At 49.0% G+C, this 18,995-nt stretch overlaps 1 protein-coding gene across 1 annotated transcript in view; it reads left to right on the plus strand.

Moving 5' to 3' along the window:
* Positions 1–5,967, plus strand: part of Il31ra (interleukin 31 receptor A) — a 53,808-nt gene extending 47,841 nt beyond the window's left edge. The window contains exon 15 of the mRNA XM_052159938.1: positions 401–5,967. Within this exon, the coding sequence (XP_052015898.1) occupies positions 401–868 (468 nt within the window). The 3' untranslated portion in view covers positions 869–5,967. The remainder of the gene's footprint in view (positions 1–400) is intronic.
* Positions 5,968–18,995: the final 13,028 nt, after the last annotated feature.

Genomic DNA, 18,995 nt, shown 5'->3' on the forward strand with positions numbered 1-18,995 from the left:
AATTGCAAACTGTACACCACCGGGTACTGGGCCAGGTCGGCAGCAGACAAAGGTGACAGAGACCCTGCCCTGTTGTGAGGCCACCTTACATCTTCTGGTGGTGTCTTCTGCCTTTCTGACTTTTCCCTAAGGCTTCTCATCTCACCTGGAGTCTTGTAAATATGGTCTGGAAAATAACCTTGAGCTCTCTAAAAGATCGCGGGCCGTTGAGTATTGCTCCTTGGGAAGTGGGGTACCTTTGCCCAGCTCCTGAGGGAGTACCTGGTCACTGTCTGGCCCAGGGAGGGATGTGGGGGCCATGTTAGGGGCAGGGCTTCTGTGTCCCAAATCAAATGATTCTGCTCACTTGTTTGCACTCCTTACATGACCCTGGGCTGTGGCCCTTTTGTCTCTTTTGTAGAAGTCAAAGATGAAGGAGCCTGAAAACTCTGGGAACACAGAAGACAGGGTCCTAAAGCCATATCCTGTCCCTGCCGACCTCATTGACAAGCTGGTGGTGAACTTTGAGAATTTTCTGGAAGTGGTTTCGACAGAGGAAGCCGGAAAGGGTCTGGAGAGCATTTGCGGAGGAGAAGCGAATGAGTACGTGACCTCCCCGTCTAGGCCTGACTGTCCCGCAGGGCAGTGCTTTAAGGAGCCCTCGGTGTTAGCTGAGGTCGTTTCTCAAGACCCCCATAGCCAGTATTCGGGAACAGCAGAGGAGGCATACATGGAATTTGACAAGCAACCTTCATCTTCCTGTCAGAGTCCAGGGCTAGAGCCTCCCTGTGAAGAACATGCTCAGAATCCATATTTGAGAAATTCAGTGACAACCAGGGAGTTTCTTGTGCATGGATATGTTCCAGAGCGCAGCAAGGGAGACTTCTAAGTGCTGCCATGGCATGAACCCCTCAGAGACTGAGTGAATCTCTTCCTCAGCACAGACACTGAGACCTCCAGAAACCCCCTTTGACCCCCTGCCTGTTCAGTTTGCCACTGAGCTGCCCAGAAATTGGTGACACAGGTGTCGACCTATGCCAGGAAGAACGGAGTGTGTCACAGGGAAAAGGGAGTTTCTCTTTTCTGTACGCTCTCACGGAGGCCCCCGGAAATGATGGCCTCGAGAGAAGGGAGGGAAAGGGTCCTCCGGAGCTTGAAGGACCACCCCCATCCCCAGGTGGACATGTCTGATCTTATCCCCAGGAGCCAAGTTGTCCTGCCCATTGCTGAAGCTCCCCTCAGAGTCCTGGACAGCTGTTTCATTGTCACTTGACTCTGGTGGGAACCTGATCTCTCCTCTTCCTCTCCTGGTCTCTGAACGCTTTCTCGCCTTTGTGGTGAGGCCCAGGGTAGAATGGATTCCTAACAGTGTTCTATCCAGGCACCTCAGACTTCGCTCCGTCTCAGGGTCTTCAACGCTGCCCCTTCTGGGACTCTTCATCACCAACTTGCACTTATTTTTTGCAACCTTGGGGATTGATCCCAGGGACTTGTTTATGCTAGGCAAGTGTTCTACCCAGCCCACTCACCCCAAGTTTATGACGCATTGACTGCTGCTAAATCAAGAAATCCCAGAAATGTCCAGTAAGACACTGGCAGGGACTGTGTGCTAAGCAGCAGGTCAGCCTGCTTGGTGGGCCACTCCTCTGTCTTGTGCTGTACCTGGAAGGAGACGCCAAACAAGGTGCTCGGTGGCTTTTGTTCACAGATACTGACCCTCACAATGGCTTGGAGCCCAGGAGTGCTTACCCAGCAGACCCTCTTCCCCACCACCCCGAGCAAGGCCTGGTAAGATATAGCACTTAGCAACTTTATTGCTGCCCTAGGAGGACCTCTGCCCTTTTGCTATAGGCAAGCATTGAGCTTGTGACAAAGAAGGAACCTTGGGCAGAAGTGCCAATCACGGGATTTATTTGCTTAGGCCTGGGGAACTGAGTCCCTGCACACAGTGGGCCACCCTCTGGTCCCTTTGTCTTGCTCTCTCAAGCCTGGGAAGTGACTTTAAAAAACAAAACAAAACCAAAACAAAACACCAGGCTGTTTGACCCCAGGGCTGCCCCCCAACTGGCTCCCTTCCCACTGCTCCTCTGAGCTCTCTCTGGAATTTCTGACTGGGGAGGCTCTGGCCTTGCCTTCTGTCTTAGCCTGGGGAGAAACAACCAAGCCCCCCCCCCCACACACACACACCTCCAACCGGGGGACCTTCATATCCCAGGATGGTTAGAACAGCTGGCAGAGCCTCAAAAGACCTGACGAGGCTTTGGAATGTAGGGTCCTTTAACAGTGGGGTGGGGGTGGGGGAGGAGAACAGAGACACCCCACACACACATACACACACATACACACACATACACACACACCCGCCCCACCCCACCCCACACCCACGCACACAGGGCTCCCAGAGCTGAAGATGCTGCCCTCTGCCTAACCTGTTTGACTACCGATGCCAGAAACATTTTCGGTTGCCCTTTGCACCTGCTCCCCGGCCCACTCCTGTTTCATTTTAGCCTCCCGACTTCCCTTCTCCTCAGACTCTCTGAAAGGCCCATCCCTCCAGCTCTCTGCCCCTTTCACTTCTCTCTCCACTCCTCAGCCTTCTTGTGCCACGCCCCATACTTTCCTTTGCTGCTTCTGATGGGTAGGATGACGGAGGCCCTGAGCTGTCCCAGACAGGCTTTGCGGTGGTCCCAGCAGAGCCAGCTCTAAGGACACCCGGACTCACAGGATGCAGGCTCAGAGCCATGATGGCTTCCCTCCTGGATCACATCACCACATGTTCACACTCTGCCTCAGGGGCTGCCTCTGTGGGAAAAGAAGGCCATCGGTGTTTTCTCTCTTTATTGTCAAAGAAAAGGGCCGTTGGGAGGACAAGGAAGTCATTCAGTGGCAAAGTCAGTAAGAAATTAGGAAATTCATGTTAAAAAGCTTTCTGGGGCCTTAGGAACCAAGCAAACATCTAGATTAATGCCATCAATGGTCTTTTTTTTTTTTTTTTTTTTATTTGTTTTTTTCCAGACAGGTTTCTCTGTATAGCCTTGGGTGTCCTGGAACTCACTCTGTAGACCAGGCTAGCCTTGAACTCAGAAATCCGCCTGCCTCTGCCTCCCAGAGTGCTAGGATTACAGGCATGCGCCACCATCGCCCGGCTTCTTTTATTTTCAATAACAGCAAAAAATAGAGGCTGGGAAGATGACTCAGAGGTTTAGAGGATTGGCTGTTCTTCCAGAGGTCTTGAGTTCAATTCATAGCAACTCCATGGTGACTCATAACTGTCTGTAATGGGATCTGGCATCCCATTCTATGTGTGCAGGCTTGCATTCAGGCCAAGCACCCATACACATAAAATAAATAAATCTAACACGAGAAAACAACATTGAAGGATGGCAGACAACCCAATCTGTTCTTAACAGGAAAACAGAGACCAAAAAGCAGTGTTTTCCTTCTGCCATCCCAATAGGCAGTGCCAAGAGGAACCGTGGGATACTGGACCCCATGGGGGTCCGGTGGGGCTGAAGATGGGGGAGCAGCAAGAAAGGAATTGCAGTGAGGATCCCTCTTGTGCTTGCAGCCAAGCCTGAGCACCATCTCCAACCCATCTCCTAATCAAGCTCTTAGGTATAGCAGACAGCTAGGTACCCTGTAGCCCAGAGGCCTCAGACAGCACCACCCCTCAGACCAGTCTAGGGGCTGTTTGTATAGATCTATGAGCAAATAATGCTACTGGCATTTTTAAATGGTTAAAAACAAAATTCTAAGGACGCATAATATTGTGTGATATGGAAAGTGTGTAAAATGTCAATGCTTGCGAATAAAGTTTACTGCCAGGGTCGGGGTTCACCATGCCTTGCTTACATGTTATCTGTGGCCGATTCACCACTGCATGTCCAAAAACAACTTCAGTAACTGTGGCAGAGACTTAGGCCTGGAGATCTGGCCCTTGGCAGAAGGTTTGTGGACATCTGTCCCTGTGCGAGCCTCAGACAGCATTGTCTTAACTCTGAGTCTGCTTCTAAATTAATAAAAATAAATCAAGAACCAAGAAACGGAGAGGTGGCTTAGCAGGTAACCTCAAGGCTGGAGGCTGGAGGATTGCTGAGCTTGCTAGCTTCCTGCTTGACTCCACATTCAGTGAGGAACCTTGTCTCAAGGGAATAACATAAAGGATGACACAAAGCCTCACCCTGACACACACGCGCAAGAACACGCACACGTGCGCACACACACACTTTCTGGGTTTCTAGCGGAGTGCCCGCCTCCCCAGCACCTATCCCTTCCTGTCCCTTGCCCAACCCTGTGGCGAGTTGGTGGCTGTTTGTCACCTGTACTGGTTGTTCTCAGCCAGGGTTGATTATCCGTCCCACGTCCAACGTGAGACAGATGAGCAAGGCCTTTGATGCTTGGACGGCCAGGGCTGGGAAGGGTGCTATTGGTATCGAGAGGGCAGCCGCCAGCCATGCTGAACCCTGCCTGCTATGCACAGCCAGCCTCCCAGCTAAGCGTCACAGGTCTCCACGTGCTTGCACGCTGTGGTCTGTAAGACGCTGCTTTAGTTAACAGGGTTGTGCCGAACATCTTTTTGGTATAGAGAATGACTACGATAGACATCTTTGTTCAAAATAGTTGTCTTACTTTTGTCCTATCTACTTAGGGATGCTTACAAAACTAAATTTGCTGCAGGTTTTGTGATCACATCTTGCCTGATACAACCTCAAAGGCTACAGTGGCTTTTGGTGTTGGCAGAGATGGCTGAGGGATAGTTTGCCTTCTCCACTCTTCCCCGCTGTGAGCTTGATTCTGTTCCTCTTAATTCTTTGATGTCAATGCTAATTTTCCTTCCTTTTTATAAAAAGATTTATTTATTTTATGTATATGAGTGCACTGTAGCTGTACAGGTAGTTGTGAGCCATCATGTGGGTGCTGGAATTTGAACCCGGAACCTTTGGAAGAGCAGTCAGTGCTCTTCACCGCTGAGTCATCTCTCCAGCCCTGAATGTTAACTTTCATAGTGCCATAGTCAGGCATGCAAAAGTGATGGTGTCTTGCACCTCTTAGTGTGAAGCTCTGAGGGAATGGAGCCTAGCACAGGGTGTGAGGGGTCCTCAATCCCGCTGTCAGTGGGGAGTTTGGGCAGAAGCACAGACAGCACCAGTCCGTGTTGGAAGAGAGCTCAGAGGCCACAACTGCCCCTCTGTATTGAGTTCTGTGTGCACAGTCCTGGCCAAGGCGCCTGCCCCGAGCTGCTGAGAAGGCTGTGGAGGAAGAACTCAGGACAAAGCAGTGTGAGCAGGGCCCCCCCGCGGTCCTTCAGAGGAGGTTGGATGCACACGTTACCAATTTTAGACATGGGAGCGGATGGGGTGAGATGGGAGAGAACTGGAAATGAGAAGAAAAATCTGCGAGCCAGAACGGGCACAGAGTTCCAAATGACTGCAGCAACAAAAGAACAGCAGTGTCCCCTGAGGCTGGGCATGTTCACTTCTCCACAGATTTATTATGTGTCTGGGTGATAATATATGACACATATGGGACCTGTGTGGTGCGAGGTAGGGATGAAAAATGTCACTATTGCGATGGGAGGAGCTTCCCAGGTTTTTGTCAACAAATTTGTATTTTGACCATCCATAGAAAGCCATAAAACCACCTTTATAGGGGGCTGGAGAGATGACTCCATGGTTAAGAGCACTGACTGCTTATTCTTTCTGAGGTCCTGAGTTCAAAGCCTGGCACCCACATGATGGTTCACAACCATCTGTCATGGGATCCAACAACTTCTTCTAGTGTCTGAAGATAGCTACACCATACTCACATATCACAAATAAATAAATCTTTTTTTAAAAAAACTAAAAGAACCCATCTTTATAATATTCTGTACTTCTCCGGTTTCGCCTGCTTCATCTGCAACATAATAACTTTATTGATTATTTGGGAATCTCACATCATGCACCCCATCACGCTCACTTCCCAGTACTTCCGTCTCTGCCTCCCCACCCTTGTGCATGCCATGCCCCCAAAATAAAACAAGTCCAGTTTGTGGTTATCTGTGTGCTCGCTGGAGCACGGTCAAACCCCCAGAGGCCAGCCCCTTAAAGAAAACTGAGTCCTTCCCCACGTACCCCACCCACCCACCAGAAGCCATCCATTGGGGAGAGCTACACTTGAGCATCCTTATCACAATAACTTTTAAGACAACTTTGAAAAGTTCTCTTCCTTGGCTTTCTGTCTAGGCTGTTATTTCAGCATGGGGGAGGGGTCAGCTCTGAGTCTGCAGTCATCAACACATCACTGCAAAATCAAATGTAGCTTCCTTGCCCTTTGCAGTCAGTGGGAGCACGAATCACGGACTTCCACATGGTTTCTAGGGATGCCACAGATCACAGACATCCACATGGTCCCCAGCATCATGCACGTGCCGCGGACCTCAGCCTGGTCTCTGGCGGCAGAACAGACCACAGGCATCAGTGCTGCCCTCTGCCGCCGCCCGGCCACAGAGGCCAGGATGGCCAAGGCTCTCTGCAGCAGCACAGGCCAGGGACATTAACAGCAGTTTCAGGCGGCAGCACAGACCACAGGCATCCCGGTACCTTCGGTGCTAACACTGCTAACAAGGGCCTAAGGTGGCAGCACTACCTAGGCTCATCAACATGGCCCCCTGCGGCAGCCCGGCCCATGGGTACTAAGATGGACTCCTGCAGCAGCACAGACTTCAGTGGTCCACCTGGCCTGCACAGGCCTCGACGTCCCCCTGTCGTCAGTGCGAGCCACCAGGCACGACCTCTGAGCTTGCAGCCTGCTGGCTGAGACCAAGTGTCCTAGTGTATAGATGGATTCATCATTCTCCGCTGCGCACAGATCTCCACTTCTGCCATCTTTCTTTTCAATTTTCTGAATCCACTTTTGAAAAGCATCTCTCCATAAGACCTGCTTTTTATTTTTCATAGTTTTTCTGGAGCTGTTGTGGGTTCAGCAGACCCCTTTTCCGCAGCTGCGACTCCCTGGAGCACAGAGGTGGCTGCAGTCATCTTGGTTTTCTCCACCGCCTACTTCTTCCTTCTTTAATCTGTACATCTGGTGTGATGGTGCATGTCATTAATCCCAGCACTTGGGAGGCAGGCAGAGGCAGGAGGGTTGCTGTAAGTTTGAAGCCAGCCTGGTCTACACAGGAAGACAGCCATGATTCCAGAGGGTGGGCACATAGAATGAGTGCAGATGGGGCCGTGTGGTGGTCATAGAAAGAATGCTTGATGGCCACGACTCTCTAGGTCACCATTTCTTTGTTCCTCCTGCCAAAAATCCCATCTACTACAAAGACCTTTTTTCTTTTTCTTTTTTCCTTTTCCTCCTCTCCCTCATCCCCTCTCCTTCTCCCCTTCTCCCCTTCTCCCTCTCTTCCTCTCCCTCTCCTCCCTTCTTCCCTCCCTCTCTCTCCTCCCTCCCTCTTCCTTCCCCTTCCTTCCCTCCCTCTCCCTCCCTCCTTCCTTTCCTCTCTCCCTCCCTCCTTCCCTCCCTCTCTCCCTCTCTCCTTCCCTCCCTCTCTCCCTCCCTCCTTCCCTCCCTCTTTCCTCTCTCACCCCTCCTTCCCTCCCTCTCTCACCCCTCCTTCCCTCCCTCTCCCTCTCCTCCCTCCTTCCCTCCCTCTCTCCTCTCTCCCCCTCCTTCCCTCCCTCTCTCTCTTCCCTCCCTCTTCCTTCCTCCTTCTTTCCTCCCTCTCCCTCCTTCTCTCCCTCTCTCTCTTCCCTCCCTCTTCTTTCCTCTTCCTTCCCTCCCTCTCCCTCCTTCTCTCCCCTGATCCTGCCTCTCCCCCACTCCAAATCCAGCAGAATCTTCAAACGTCTTCTAGCTCCCTGGTCCCCCTATAGGTCTCACTTTGCTGACCCTAGCAGATGCTGTCCTATCCATCCTGCTGACTTGGAGCCAACAGCCAGTCTCTCTCCTTGTGTTCAGATCGGGTTCCTGGGAAAGTCTCTGGGTGCCTAGCGGGTCTGTGTCTCCTCAGGCTCTGGACCCCTCCAGCCTCTTGTCCCTTCCTCCCCTCTGCCTCTGAACATGCTAGCTCTGGCCTCTGACATCTTAAGAAGGAGATCTAGCTCCTGGGTCCTCACCACCGCCATCCACCTGACCACCCTCCTCAGAGGCCAGGCTGAGGCTTAAAACACACCCGCCCCACGCAGCAGGTTCTTCAGGGGTCTGGCCAGTTTGGGTGGTGTTTTTTGTTTGTTTGTTTGTTTTTGTTTTTTGTTTTTTGTTTTTTTGTAGAGAAAGAATGGCTTTATGGAACTTTCTAGAGGGATAGAAAGCAAATATCCAAATATCAGGCAAATATCCAGCCATTTTCCAAGGGTAATACCTCACATACCACACACAGCCATCCCGCTGTAAACTCTGCTCCGCTCTTTTATTACCTGTGGTAAAGGCTAATGCTACAGCTATTATTTTTGCCAGGCTCTGTGCTGGGGTTCTGAGCACTTCTCTGGGACTCTGTTTGATCTCTTACTGTGAGACACAAAGCATTATCCTTACAGATGGCAAACAGTGCTCAGAGGTCAAAGGGTATGGCCTGGGTTGTGTGACTTGGAAGTGGTGAGTTGGAACCCAGGCCTCTGACTGACTGCTTTTGTGTAGTAGGAGGAAATTCAAAAGCATTAAATGTCTGAGGTGATGATAATGCTGCTTATACTGTCTGATCATCATATTGTATCCATAGAAATGTGCTTCTGTACAATTTCTAAGAAAGACTATTAGGAAGAAAGAGGAAGGAGGGGAGGAGAAAGAAACAGCTGCTTGGTGCCCAAGAGAGAGAGAGAGAGAGAGAGAGAGAGAGACTAAAAAGCAGTGGTTCTCAACCTTCCTAATGCTGTGACCCTTTAATACAGCTTCTCATGCTGTGGTGACCCCAACCATTAAATTATATTTATTGCTACTTCATGACTGTAATTTTGTTACTTCTAATGCATCATAGTGAAAATATCTAATGTGCAGAATATCTGATATGTGACCCCTGTGAAGGGGTTGTTTGTGAAAGGGGCCATGACCCACAGATTGAGAACAACTGCTCTAGAGGGTCTCCTTTTGATGGGGTCATAGACCTCCCTCCCCCTCGGGGCCTCCCAGGCCCCTGGGGCTGACTTTAGAGGCAGCTGACTCAGGCAACGCTTCCATCAGGACAGGCGATGAGGCAGAAGGACCGTGTCCATGTTCACGGCACAAGAATGGAGCAAGAAGACCCAGGCTGCTCAGGACGGCTATAGCACGAAGCCCTGCGGCGATGTCAATCTGTGAGCATCCGACTTGGGTAGGGCAGAGAAGTCTGGTTGCAGGATGGACCTTTAGCATGATGGTTGGCCGGAGTCCACACATGACTTCCATTCCTTTTCTACTCCACTCCCTACTCCTTCCCAATCACCAACTTCTTCACCTCTCTGATGTTCCTAATCTCTCTTCAGCTCTCTCTGTCTTTTCTTGACTAACCTGTCCTTGATCCCCTGTGATCTCAGCCCTGATGGACAGCTCTCCATCTTCCACACCCAGGCTTTGGCAGTGTCTGTGTTCCTAGCCTCACCACCACCCCAATCTCCAGGTTCACTCTATTCCCCACCGAGCCCAGCACCCACATTTTTAGCTGCGCCCTAGAACTCTGTCCTGGGAATGAATGTGTGTGTCCAGGACATACAAACTCTTAATCTGTACACCCCTCAAATCCTCTCTTATATTTTCTTTTCCTGTTTTTCCTTTCACCTGACTTTGACCTCTGGAGTCTTGGAACCTTTATTCCCTTCCCCTCCACATTACCTAATGCTCACCAGTTTTTGGAAAAGCCTTTTCTGTCTCACCAGAGCTTAGGTTCCCCCTCTCACTGATCCTGTGACAGAGCCAGCCTTCAGAGCCTTCACAGAGCCTCCTCACTGCTCTTCCTGAGTTCAGAACTGCTTCCTCCCCAACTGGCTTCTGAAGGAGAGACACGTTCCTGTGAGCTCTGGCTCCACCTGCTGCAGCCTCTCAGTCCCTTTAGACTCACTGGTGAGGAACGAATGGATTAACATAAGAAGGAACGAAGTTTCTTCTAAGTTATTGGCTCACACAATGTGCTTTCAAATAATTAAGAGTATTTTCTGAGGGAACAAAGCCTGTTATTATGTATGTGTGTGCCTAGTGTGTGCAGGCGGGTGTGGGTGTCACAGCACATGTGCGCCTACTGTGTGCAGGAGGGCGTGGGTGTCACAGCACATGTGTACCTACTGTGTGCAGGCAGGTGTGGGTGTCACAGCACAAGTGTGCTTAGTGTGTGCAGGTGGGTGTGGGTGTCACAGCACATGTGTGCCTACTGTGTGCAGGCGGGTGTGGGTGTCACAGCACATGTGCGCCTACTGTGTGCAGGCAGGTATGGGTGTCACAGCACTTGTGTGCCTACTGTGTGCAGGCGGGTGTGGGTGTCACCGCACATGTGTGAACTTCATCAGGCAGCTCTGTGGGGTCTGTTCTGTTCTTTCATCTTCACAGCAGCTCAGAAGATCAATCCCAGGATGCCAGGCTTGCACAGCAAACCCTTTATCTGCTGAGCCATTTCATTATGATAGTACATTTTCATAAATTTAAACAACATAAATTAACTCTTTTAGAGTTGTACAGGTTGGAAGTCCAGCTGGGTCTATCTGGGCCAAAATTCAAGGGGTGGTCCATTCTGAAGGAGCAACCTAACCTTTCGTAGCTCCTTGAATGTGTCCTCCTTCTGTGGCTGTGACATCCTCAGGGCCACGTCCCTCTGCTTCCCCAAAGCCGCACCTTGCTCCGCCTGTTGGGCCTGCATGCTGATCGAGGCTTAGAGTTTATCTTATTGTTGGTACCCTACCTAGAAAACCTACACCTAGAGTAAAGCCGCTAAAACTCCCTAGCTCACACAAGGACCCAGGCCCAGCTGGACGGCTTTAGTTTTGTTTTGCAGAGACTGGCCTTCAGCCTTATTTGGGGAGCATGAAAGCACATCATCTACTTGGCAGGCTCCAAGGCCTGTGAGAGGGATGGAGGGATGCCGGGGGATGCCCGCTCCAAGGGCAGGGCTAAGCACGTTCATATCAATTCAAACTTCTAGATGGCCCACAGGACACACAGGTGAACATCCCAGCTAATGAAATGTTCAGAGCACTAGGAGAGCTGAAACCAGAAATGGGCGTGGTGTGGTGGTATATGGGCGTGGTGTGGTGGTATATGGGCGTGGTGTGGTGGTATATGGGCGTGGTGTGGTGGTATATGCTAGAAATCCCAGCAAAGCACAAGGAAGACGGGATAAGGAGAGTTTGAAGCTAACCTAGGGTACAGAGAGGTCTCTGCCTGGAAAAGCCAACCAACTGATGATTATTCCATCCATCTACGCATCCACCCATCCATCCATCCATCCATCCATCCATCCATCCATCCATCCGACTGACCAACCAGCCAGCCAACCAACCAGCCAGCCAGCTAACCCACCAACTACCCACCCACCCACCCAACCAACCAACCAATCAATCAACCAGCCAGCCAGCCAGCCAGCCAACCAACCAACCAGACAAACATGGCTAGACCATGGACATCTTCAGTTTCTGAGCTTCAAAACTGCTTTTGTAGGAAACATCTCAAAAGAGCACAGCCACAGTAATACAGCTGACCTTTTAAAACCGACAGTTTACTTAGACGAGAGGCTGCACATTTCTCTATGTGTCAGCATGTATTAAGGGCTTTATCCAGCCCCTTCCGAGATATGTTTATCCTCTAGGCTGCCTTGTCTTCCAGGAAATAAAAAGGAGTTCCAGGAAAAAATGACAGACTTGCTGGCTGTTGATTTCTACACACACTTGGTAACAGCCTCCTGGACTAGTGCCACAGGACATCCTTTTATCTCTTCATCGGGGGAAGGGTTGGAGGGGTGGGCATGCTCCACCCAAAAGCAATTGCCCTCAGACCTAGAACAGTATTTCCTTCTCATTTTCTAGGAGAGCCTCATTAGTCCTCCCCAACCCCAAATTAAAACCAGAAACAAGAACAACAAAACCTAATACAAAAATGTCTACATGAGGAACAAGGGATTCCTGCCTCCTGAGAATTCTTTGAAATACTCCCTGATGTCCTTGGCTGGGAAAGCCAAGGGGACAAACCTAGGTCAGTCCCATGAGCAAGCTCTGTGGTACCCGAGGCTCATTGCTACACAGCAGTATGGATACTTAAGGTTCCAGATGGTCACTGTCCCCATAAAAGCTGAATAGTCTGTCAGAGGCTAGACTTGGGTATAGCGGTAATGGGCTAAGCCACTCTGGCTTCAGGTGGGTTGCATGTACACACCTGCCCAGGAGCAATCTGGGTTCAAGAATGAAACACACACACACACACACACACACACACACACGCACACGCACACGCACACGCACACGCACACGCACACGCACACGCACACGCACACATACAAATTAATTTTTGACATGCCATGACTAGCTCAAAGGCTGGGGACTCCTAAACCTTCTCCTGCTAGCAAACGCTCCCCTTCAGTATTTCTGAGACTCCTAAACTGTCCCCTGCTACCCCAGGCCCAATCAGGGAAATGGCCAGTGGCCACTTCTTACCCGAATTCTTACATGGCTGGTTGGCTTTCTCTACTCTAGCTCTTTCGTCCGACCCTTCTCCCCCGAGTCATAGTGCAAGTTAGGTAAAGGCATGGGGGCAGATGTAAGCATGTGATACTAGGGATTGGGGAGAGGATTCAGGATCAGAGGGAACAGAACTGAGCCACACTGTAAGGTCACACCTACTCATATGCCCAGGACACTGGTGTTTTTTCAGTGTTGTCCCACACCCTGATGAATCCTCCCAACCAGTTGCTATACCTGTAGCCAATTAATAGTTGATCTCGTAACTGGTACGGGGCCTGATGGCTTGGTTGAGCCCCATGGTGGTTCATGACCTTTACAAGTATGGGAGACTCCAGAGGGTCTGCAGTGACTCAGACTAGTATGCAAAGATTACATTTAGAAAGCACTTTGCAGTGGTTCTCAACCTGTGAGCTGCAACCCCTTAGGGGAGGGAGTTAAATGACCCTTTCTTTCACAGGAGTCATATATCAGATATCCTGCATATCAGATATCCTGCATATTAGATATTTTTATTACAATGCATAGCAAAATTACAGTTATGAAGCAGCAATGAAATAATTTTGTGGTGCGTGTGTGGGGGTGGTTACCACCACATGAGGAGCTTTATTTAAAGGTTACAGCATTAGGGAGGTTGAGAACCACTGTGCTATAGCAACCAAGAATACAGACATACAGGAGCCTGTCTTAGTTAGGGTCTTACTGCTGTGAACAGACACCGTGACCAATGCAACTCATATAAGGACAACATTTAATTGGGGCTGCCTTACAGGTTCAGAGGTTCAGTCCATTATCATCAAGGCATGGCAGCATCCAGGCAGGCATGGTGCAGGAGGAGCCGAGAGTTCTACATCTTCATCTGAAGACTGCTAGCAGAATACTGACTTCCAGGCAGCTAGGATGAGGGTCTTAAAGCCCACACCCACAATGACACACGTACTCCAACAAGGCCACACCTACTCCAACAAGGCCACAGCTTCTAATAGTGCCACTCCCTGGCCGGAGCATATACAAATCATTGCAGAGCCTATTAGGGTTCCTAAGAGGCACGTGTAGCAAGATTTGTGTTAAGCTGGAGTTCCTAAGGCAAAAAGTGGCAAGAGTGATTTTGAGCTCCTGGAATCTTTACAACTTGAACTACACAGTTCATCAAAGGGAGGACAGGGTTCAGGTGATCTCACTGTGCCCACTACTTTAGAGGGAGATCTCATGGGCTTGGAATGGTTCTAGCAGCTTCCCTAGAAGATGGCCAAGGCTGCCTACAGGTAAAGACAAGAGGGTGACTGGTAACCTCACGTTGCATTGTAGGCTTACTGGTGTCTTACAAGGTATAGAGTATTTAGACTTGGATAGATCTGGGGTGAAGTACACTTAGCTCCTGGAATACTAAGAACAGTGGGCATCAGTGGATGGATGTGAAGAGAGTGGTATAAAGAATTAAGTTTGTCTCAAGGGTGGACAATTATTGTCCCCTTCCCCAAGTATGTTTATTTCTCATCTAAAAGAAGTATATCAGAGGTAAAGATTTTTCAGTTTGGGGCCCTTGCATTAGCTACCGGTAACTAATGGAGAGTCAGGGTCTGTGGTATCAGCCCAGAGCCTTTTGATCCTCCCCACTGACTGCCATTAGTAGTGACAAAAGATTTTACCCAGGCATCTGGAAGGCAATGGTTGCTAATGGTCCTACTTGGCTATGGCAAAGCATGTTATTCAATCAGCATGCCAGGCATATCCATAGATGTAACTGTAGCATGACTATTATGGGTGCAACCAGTTCCTTTCAGATTAAATTTAAGGCCCACTCTACAGGAGGTACAGTGTTTGGGACTGTCGGCCCAGGCAACAACCATGCTAGGGCAATGATAGGCCCTAGTAGGGAGGGATGGAGTGTTATGAAGTTCTGTCATGTGTCATGATGTAGCTTTTGTGCTCTTGAAGTCAGATCACTGGGGCTGCCCACATGAGACCCTCACATCTGGCGAGGAGGGGAAGAAACTGGTTATTGTTGCCTGTATGTAAGTCGCCTGTGTTTCCATAACTCCTTCCTCATCACGCTGCTGTAAATCACAAACTCATTAATTCATCAGACTGGAACTGGGTGGAATAATTTCTTTAGTCTTTTGCTGCCTTCTTTGGGGTGAATGTAAATAGACTCCCCAGGAAAATTTGTGAAACATGTAGTTGTGTCACAGAGAGTCAACCTCGAAGCAGCATCAAACTACTTCATCGTGTGACTGGGGCTCCTAATTTGTTCTCACCACTGAGCCAGGTGAATGTGGGATGCGATTTGATTGTCTGTCTCATCTCAAGATGAGTTTTCTCCTTAGGGACACAGGTGCACAAGGCAGTGACTCTTTCCATGAATGAAAGCAAGACAAGCCCTTGGTACAGTTTTCAGCGTTCATCTTTGTCTTCATTTGAGAGTGTCACAGTCTTCTCAGATATCCACACTAGTGTCCTTTCTAGTTACCACTGGAGAACGCAGTGAGTTCTGGTTGGTTGCTGGCCTGCCCATCGGGACTTTGGTTGACTGAGTTATTATAGCTTACTGCTTAGTGAAAGTGGGCGGAGCTGGCCTAGCTTGTTTTAAAGGTGGGTCCTCTGAGAGCTGTCCTGCGCCTCAGGGGCCTGTATAGTATCAAAAACAGAGTTTCCTGGGCTTGCTGGTGAACAACTTTAATATTAGCATGGAGTCAGGTGGAGCTCTGTGAGTCTGAGGCCAGCCTGATTGACACAGAGTTACAGGACAGCCAGGACTCTGTGGCGCCTTCACACAGTGTATCTTTTGGCTGTAACTTTTTTTTTTAACTTGTCAATGAATAAGATTTATTATTAAAAAGAGAAAATACACACATGTATTATATTTTAAAACCAGGATCTTCTCATAAAATTACTGAGATCAATTTTCCGTTTTGCTTTTGGCTTCTGTGAGATACTGTGTAATTTCTTCATTTTTGAGCAAAACTCTGTATTATTTATCATACCTTAGTTTTCTTCTGAGCTCTGATTTTTAATGTAAATAAAATTCATCAAAAGTCATGATGATGATTCTACCACTTGAACTATTTGTAAGAAATCATTCTGACTTGTAATATTTTCAGACGCACTTTACTGTGTTGGGGAAAAAATTTAAAAATGTACTATATCTCCCAATGTCATAACAAGGGCCATCCAGTTCTAATTAAGACAGACAGATTACATTTTTAAAGGTTTTAATATGTTGTTTTTGAAAGAATTGGGTGAGACTCTAACTAGGGAAAGTTGAAAGTGTTTATGACTTCTTGGAATCACCCAGTGTTAAGACATTTTTGTGGGGAAGGACAGTTCATGCTGTTGAACTCGCCATGAACTTGCTAGCTGCTGTCATTTGTGTCTGACATACTATGATTACAGGTGTGCACCACCGGATGGGCTTAGGGCTCCTGTGAATTGAACAAAATAGCCACCAGTTCTAATTAGAGCTGTAAATATTTCATAAATGACTAGCACTTCTATAAATTCCAAGAGAATGATGCTGACATTATGTTTTATTACACATTTAATGAAACATTCTTTTATATCAGTTTCATAATTTTTTTCCCTTGGCTTGCTAGCAGTAGTTGTTTTATTCACATTAAGTATATTTTTATAGGTCCCTGAAAAAAACATGACAGCCTTGGAGCTGGCCTCTGGAGCTGAGTGTTAAAACAGGCACACCCAACTAACGATGAGTCAGCAATCCCTTTGATGGCCAGCTCGACTTAGATGTGATCTATGAAGCAAGTGGGGTGTGTGCATGTGTGTGTGTGTGTGTGTGTGTTTGTGTGTATGTATTTGTGTGTGTGTGTGTGTGTGTATTTGTGTGTGTGTGTGTGTGTGTGTGTGTGTGTGTGTGTGTGTGTGTTATTCCCTTGGAGGCAGGTGATTTTTGGAAGGCATGGGTCAGGGTTCAGCTGTGTCAAGGTGAGAAGCAGGAAGTTAGCCACTAGGTTGTCAGGATCCGGGCAGTTTTCCAAATGGAGCCAGTGGCCCACTTGAGTGTTAAATGTGGCACCTAGACAGGCACTCCATGAGCCCTGGAAGTTTGGTGAACTGAGGTTCAGTGAGTTTGTCACTTTGGATGATTCCAAGGGGCATCAAGTGATCATCACCTGGGCCCCTCCTTTGTTCGCCTGGTCACTGTCATCGCAAATAGAGGACTGTGCCTGCTCTGTCACCATTTGGAAGGCCGCTTTGGCTTTTTAACAGAAGTGAGGTCAGGGATGGTCTCTTAAGTTCACCCAGAAACAAATCAGGAGACAAATCCAGGTTCAGCGACTGACAGGCCTGCCCCAGGTGGAACGGGTAAGGGAGCAGGAAGCATGGTGGGATGGGAAGACCCCTGAGCAGACCCCAGCTCCTGCACGATTCAGGGAAGACTGTGAAACTGCTCCTTGGGCAGATCGCTCGGCTTTGCTGAGACCATGCCTGCAGGGTGTGTGAGCCCCTTCAGCGGCCACAGAGCACCCGGGCGGGCTGCCAGACTCAACCAAGTGCACTCAGATTAGTTTACCAATCCTTGTCCTCAGTTCTGGAATGGCCCATTCTGCAGTTTTTAAGGCAGACCATAGTTGCTGGAAGCATCGGTGTTGAGATAAGCAATTAATGAACCTCAGACCTGCTGACCGCCCACCTGTGGCTTAATAATTTCCTAAGCCTTGTTTATTTAAATCTGAAAGGTGGGGAAATAGACTCACCCCCTGTGACAGAGAGACGAAAGCCAGTGTGGACAGTGCTGGCTGGGTTCGGCACACAGCAAGCGCTCCATGAACAACGGCAATGTTTTTGTTTTTCCATCTCAAGCAGGGCGAGGGTCTGAAAGGTTGTACCTGGTCTGCTGACCTTCCAATGCCCCAACTCTTTCTAAGTATGGCTTTGCACTATTCTTAGCTTCGGGGTGGGTCTCTGACTAAAAAGGGTTGAACTCAGGAAGGTGTAGAGCAGTTGTTACTGAGAACACATTTTCCCCGCTCCCCCAATCCCGTTGATGTCACTTTCCCTGTCAGCATCCATGAGTGGAGATAGGATTGTTCAGGTCAGAGGGACTCAGAACCTTGGAGAAGGCCAGTCATTTTGGGAGGTGTGTGTGTGTGTGTGTGTGTATTGTGTGTGTGTGTTGTGTGTGTGTGTTATACATATGACTATAATTGGGACAGGTGTGGCTTGTATGTTGTATGACTGTCATTGGGAGATGTGTGGACTGTTTTTCAGCTCCTTGCCATCAGTAGTAAGTGAAGACCCCCTGTCTCGGGTGCATACTGTGGTCCCTGCTGCTAGCTTTACTCCCCTGAGCGCTATAGATGGCCTTGTTGGCTTTGGCATGGGCCCTGACATCAAGACCTTCCTGGGTGCTGCCCTAGGGAGGAAGCGGCCACAGGACCACAGGACCAGTGGCGAAAGCTGTTTAGATATATCCAGAGTCCCACAGCTCGTTTGCTGCCTCAACTCGCCGCCCCCATGCCCAGGCTGGCTGCCTCTTTCTCAAGAGTCTTGGTCTGATTGGTCAGTCGTGCCTGATGTCTTTGCTGTCCCATTTTTCTGTTGCTCTCAGCCCCAGAGCTGAGACGTTACCCAGATGTCACCCAGAGCAAAGAATCATTCCCAGATACCTCATCTCCTCTGGTCTACTTATCCCTCAAATGCTGGAATGTCCTTCTCAGAGTCAATAAATTGGAGAACCTAGAACATCCCCCTCTCTCCTGTGGTGATGGCCCCACCCAAACACCCACACTGAGCCCATGCACGGAAGAACACGTATGTAGTTTGTGGAAGAATATTTTATATTCCTTTAAGAGAAAACAAGCAGTAGGATGCTGTACAATCCTCAGTAGGGTGACCATTTCCCTCCAGGGAAACAGGATGACAATCATTCTGAAAGCAGGGAGGACTTCTGTCCACGCACCCACTGCAGTCAGCTGGGAGACAAAAGGCAGGTTAGGCATCTAAAGCCTGGAGCGGGTCTGGGACTTAACCTTCCAACGTGAAGGTTTTATATAAACCTCACTATAGATCTGAAGGGGTGAGATTCACTTCCTGACTAGGTTGCGATGATGACCCATCGTGTTTAGGTAAGACCTCAGTAGTTAGTTGGGACCTTTACTTACCCTAGCTGACTTAGCTTTAGGGCGAGGCAAACATGGACACTACAGCAGCACAGGCACAGAAGAGCCACAAGGTGGCGCAGTGCCTCTGTATTTGGTCCCTGAGCAAATTCACAAGGGACTATGCACTGGGGAGGGAACATGCTAGAATTCCAGAATTTACGTAGGAAATCTGCAACCTGTAAGCTACTGTCATGTCTTCTGTTATTGAGGCCAACATTCACTGTGTGCCAGTTTATTCTAACTCCTATTGCATTATGATTAAAAGAGCATTAAAAAAGTCATA

The sequence above is a fragment of the Apodemus sylvaticus genome, chromosome 16 (assembly GCF_947179515.1).
Source record: "Apodemus sylvaticus chromosome 16, mApoSyl1.1, whole genome shotgun sequence".
NCBI classification, from domain to species: domain Eukaryota; kingdom Metazoa; phylum Chordata; class Mammalia; order Rodentia; family Muridae; genus Apodemus; species Apodemus sylvaticus.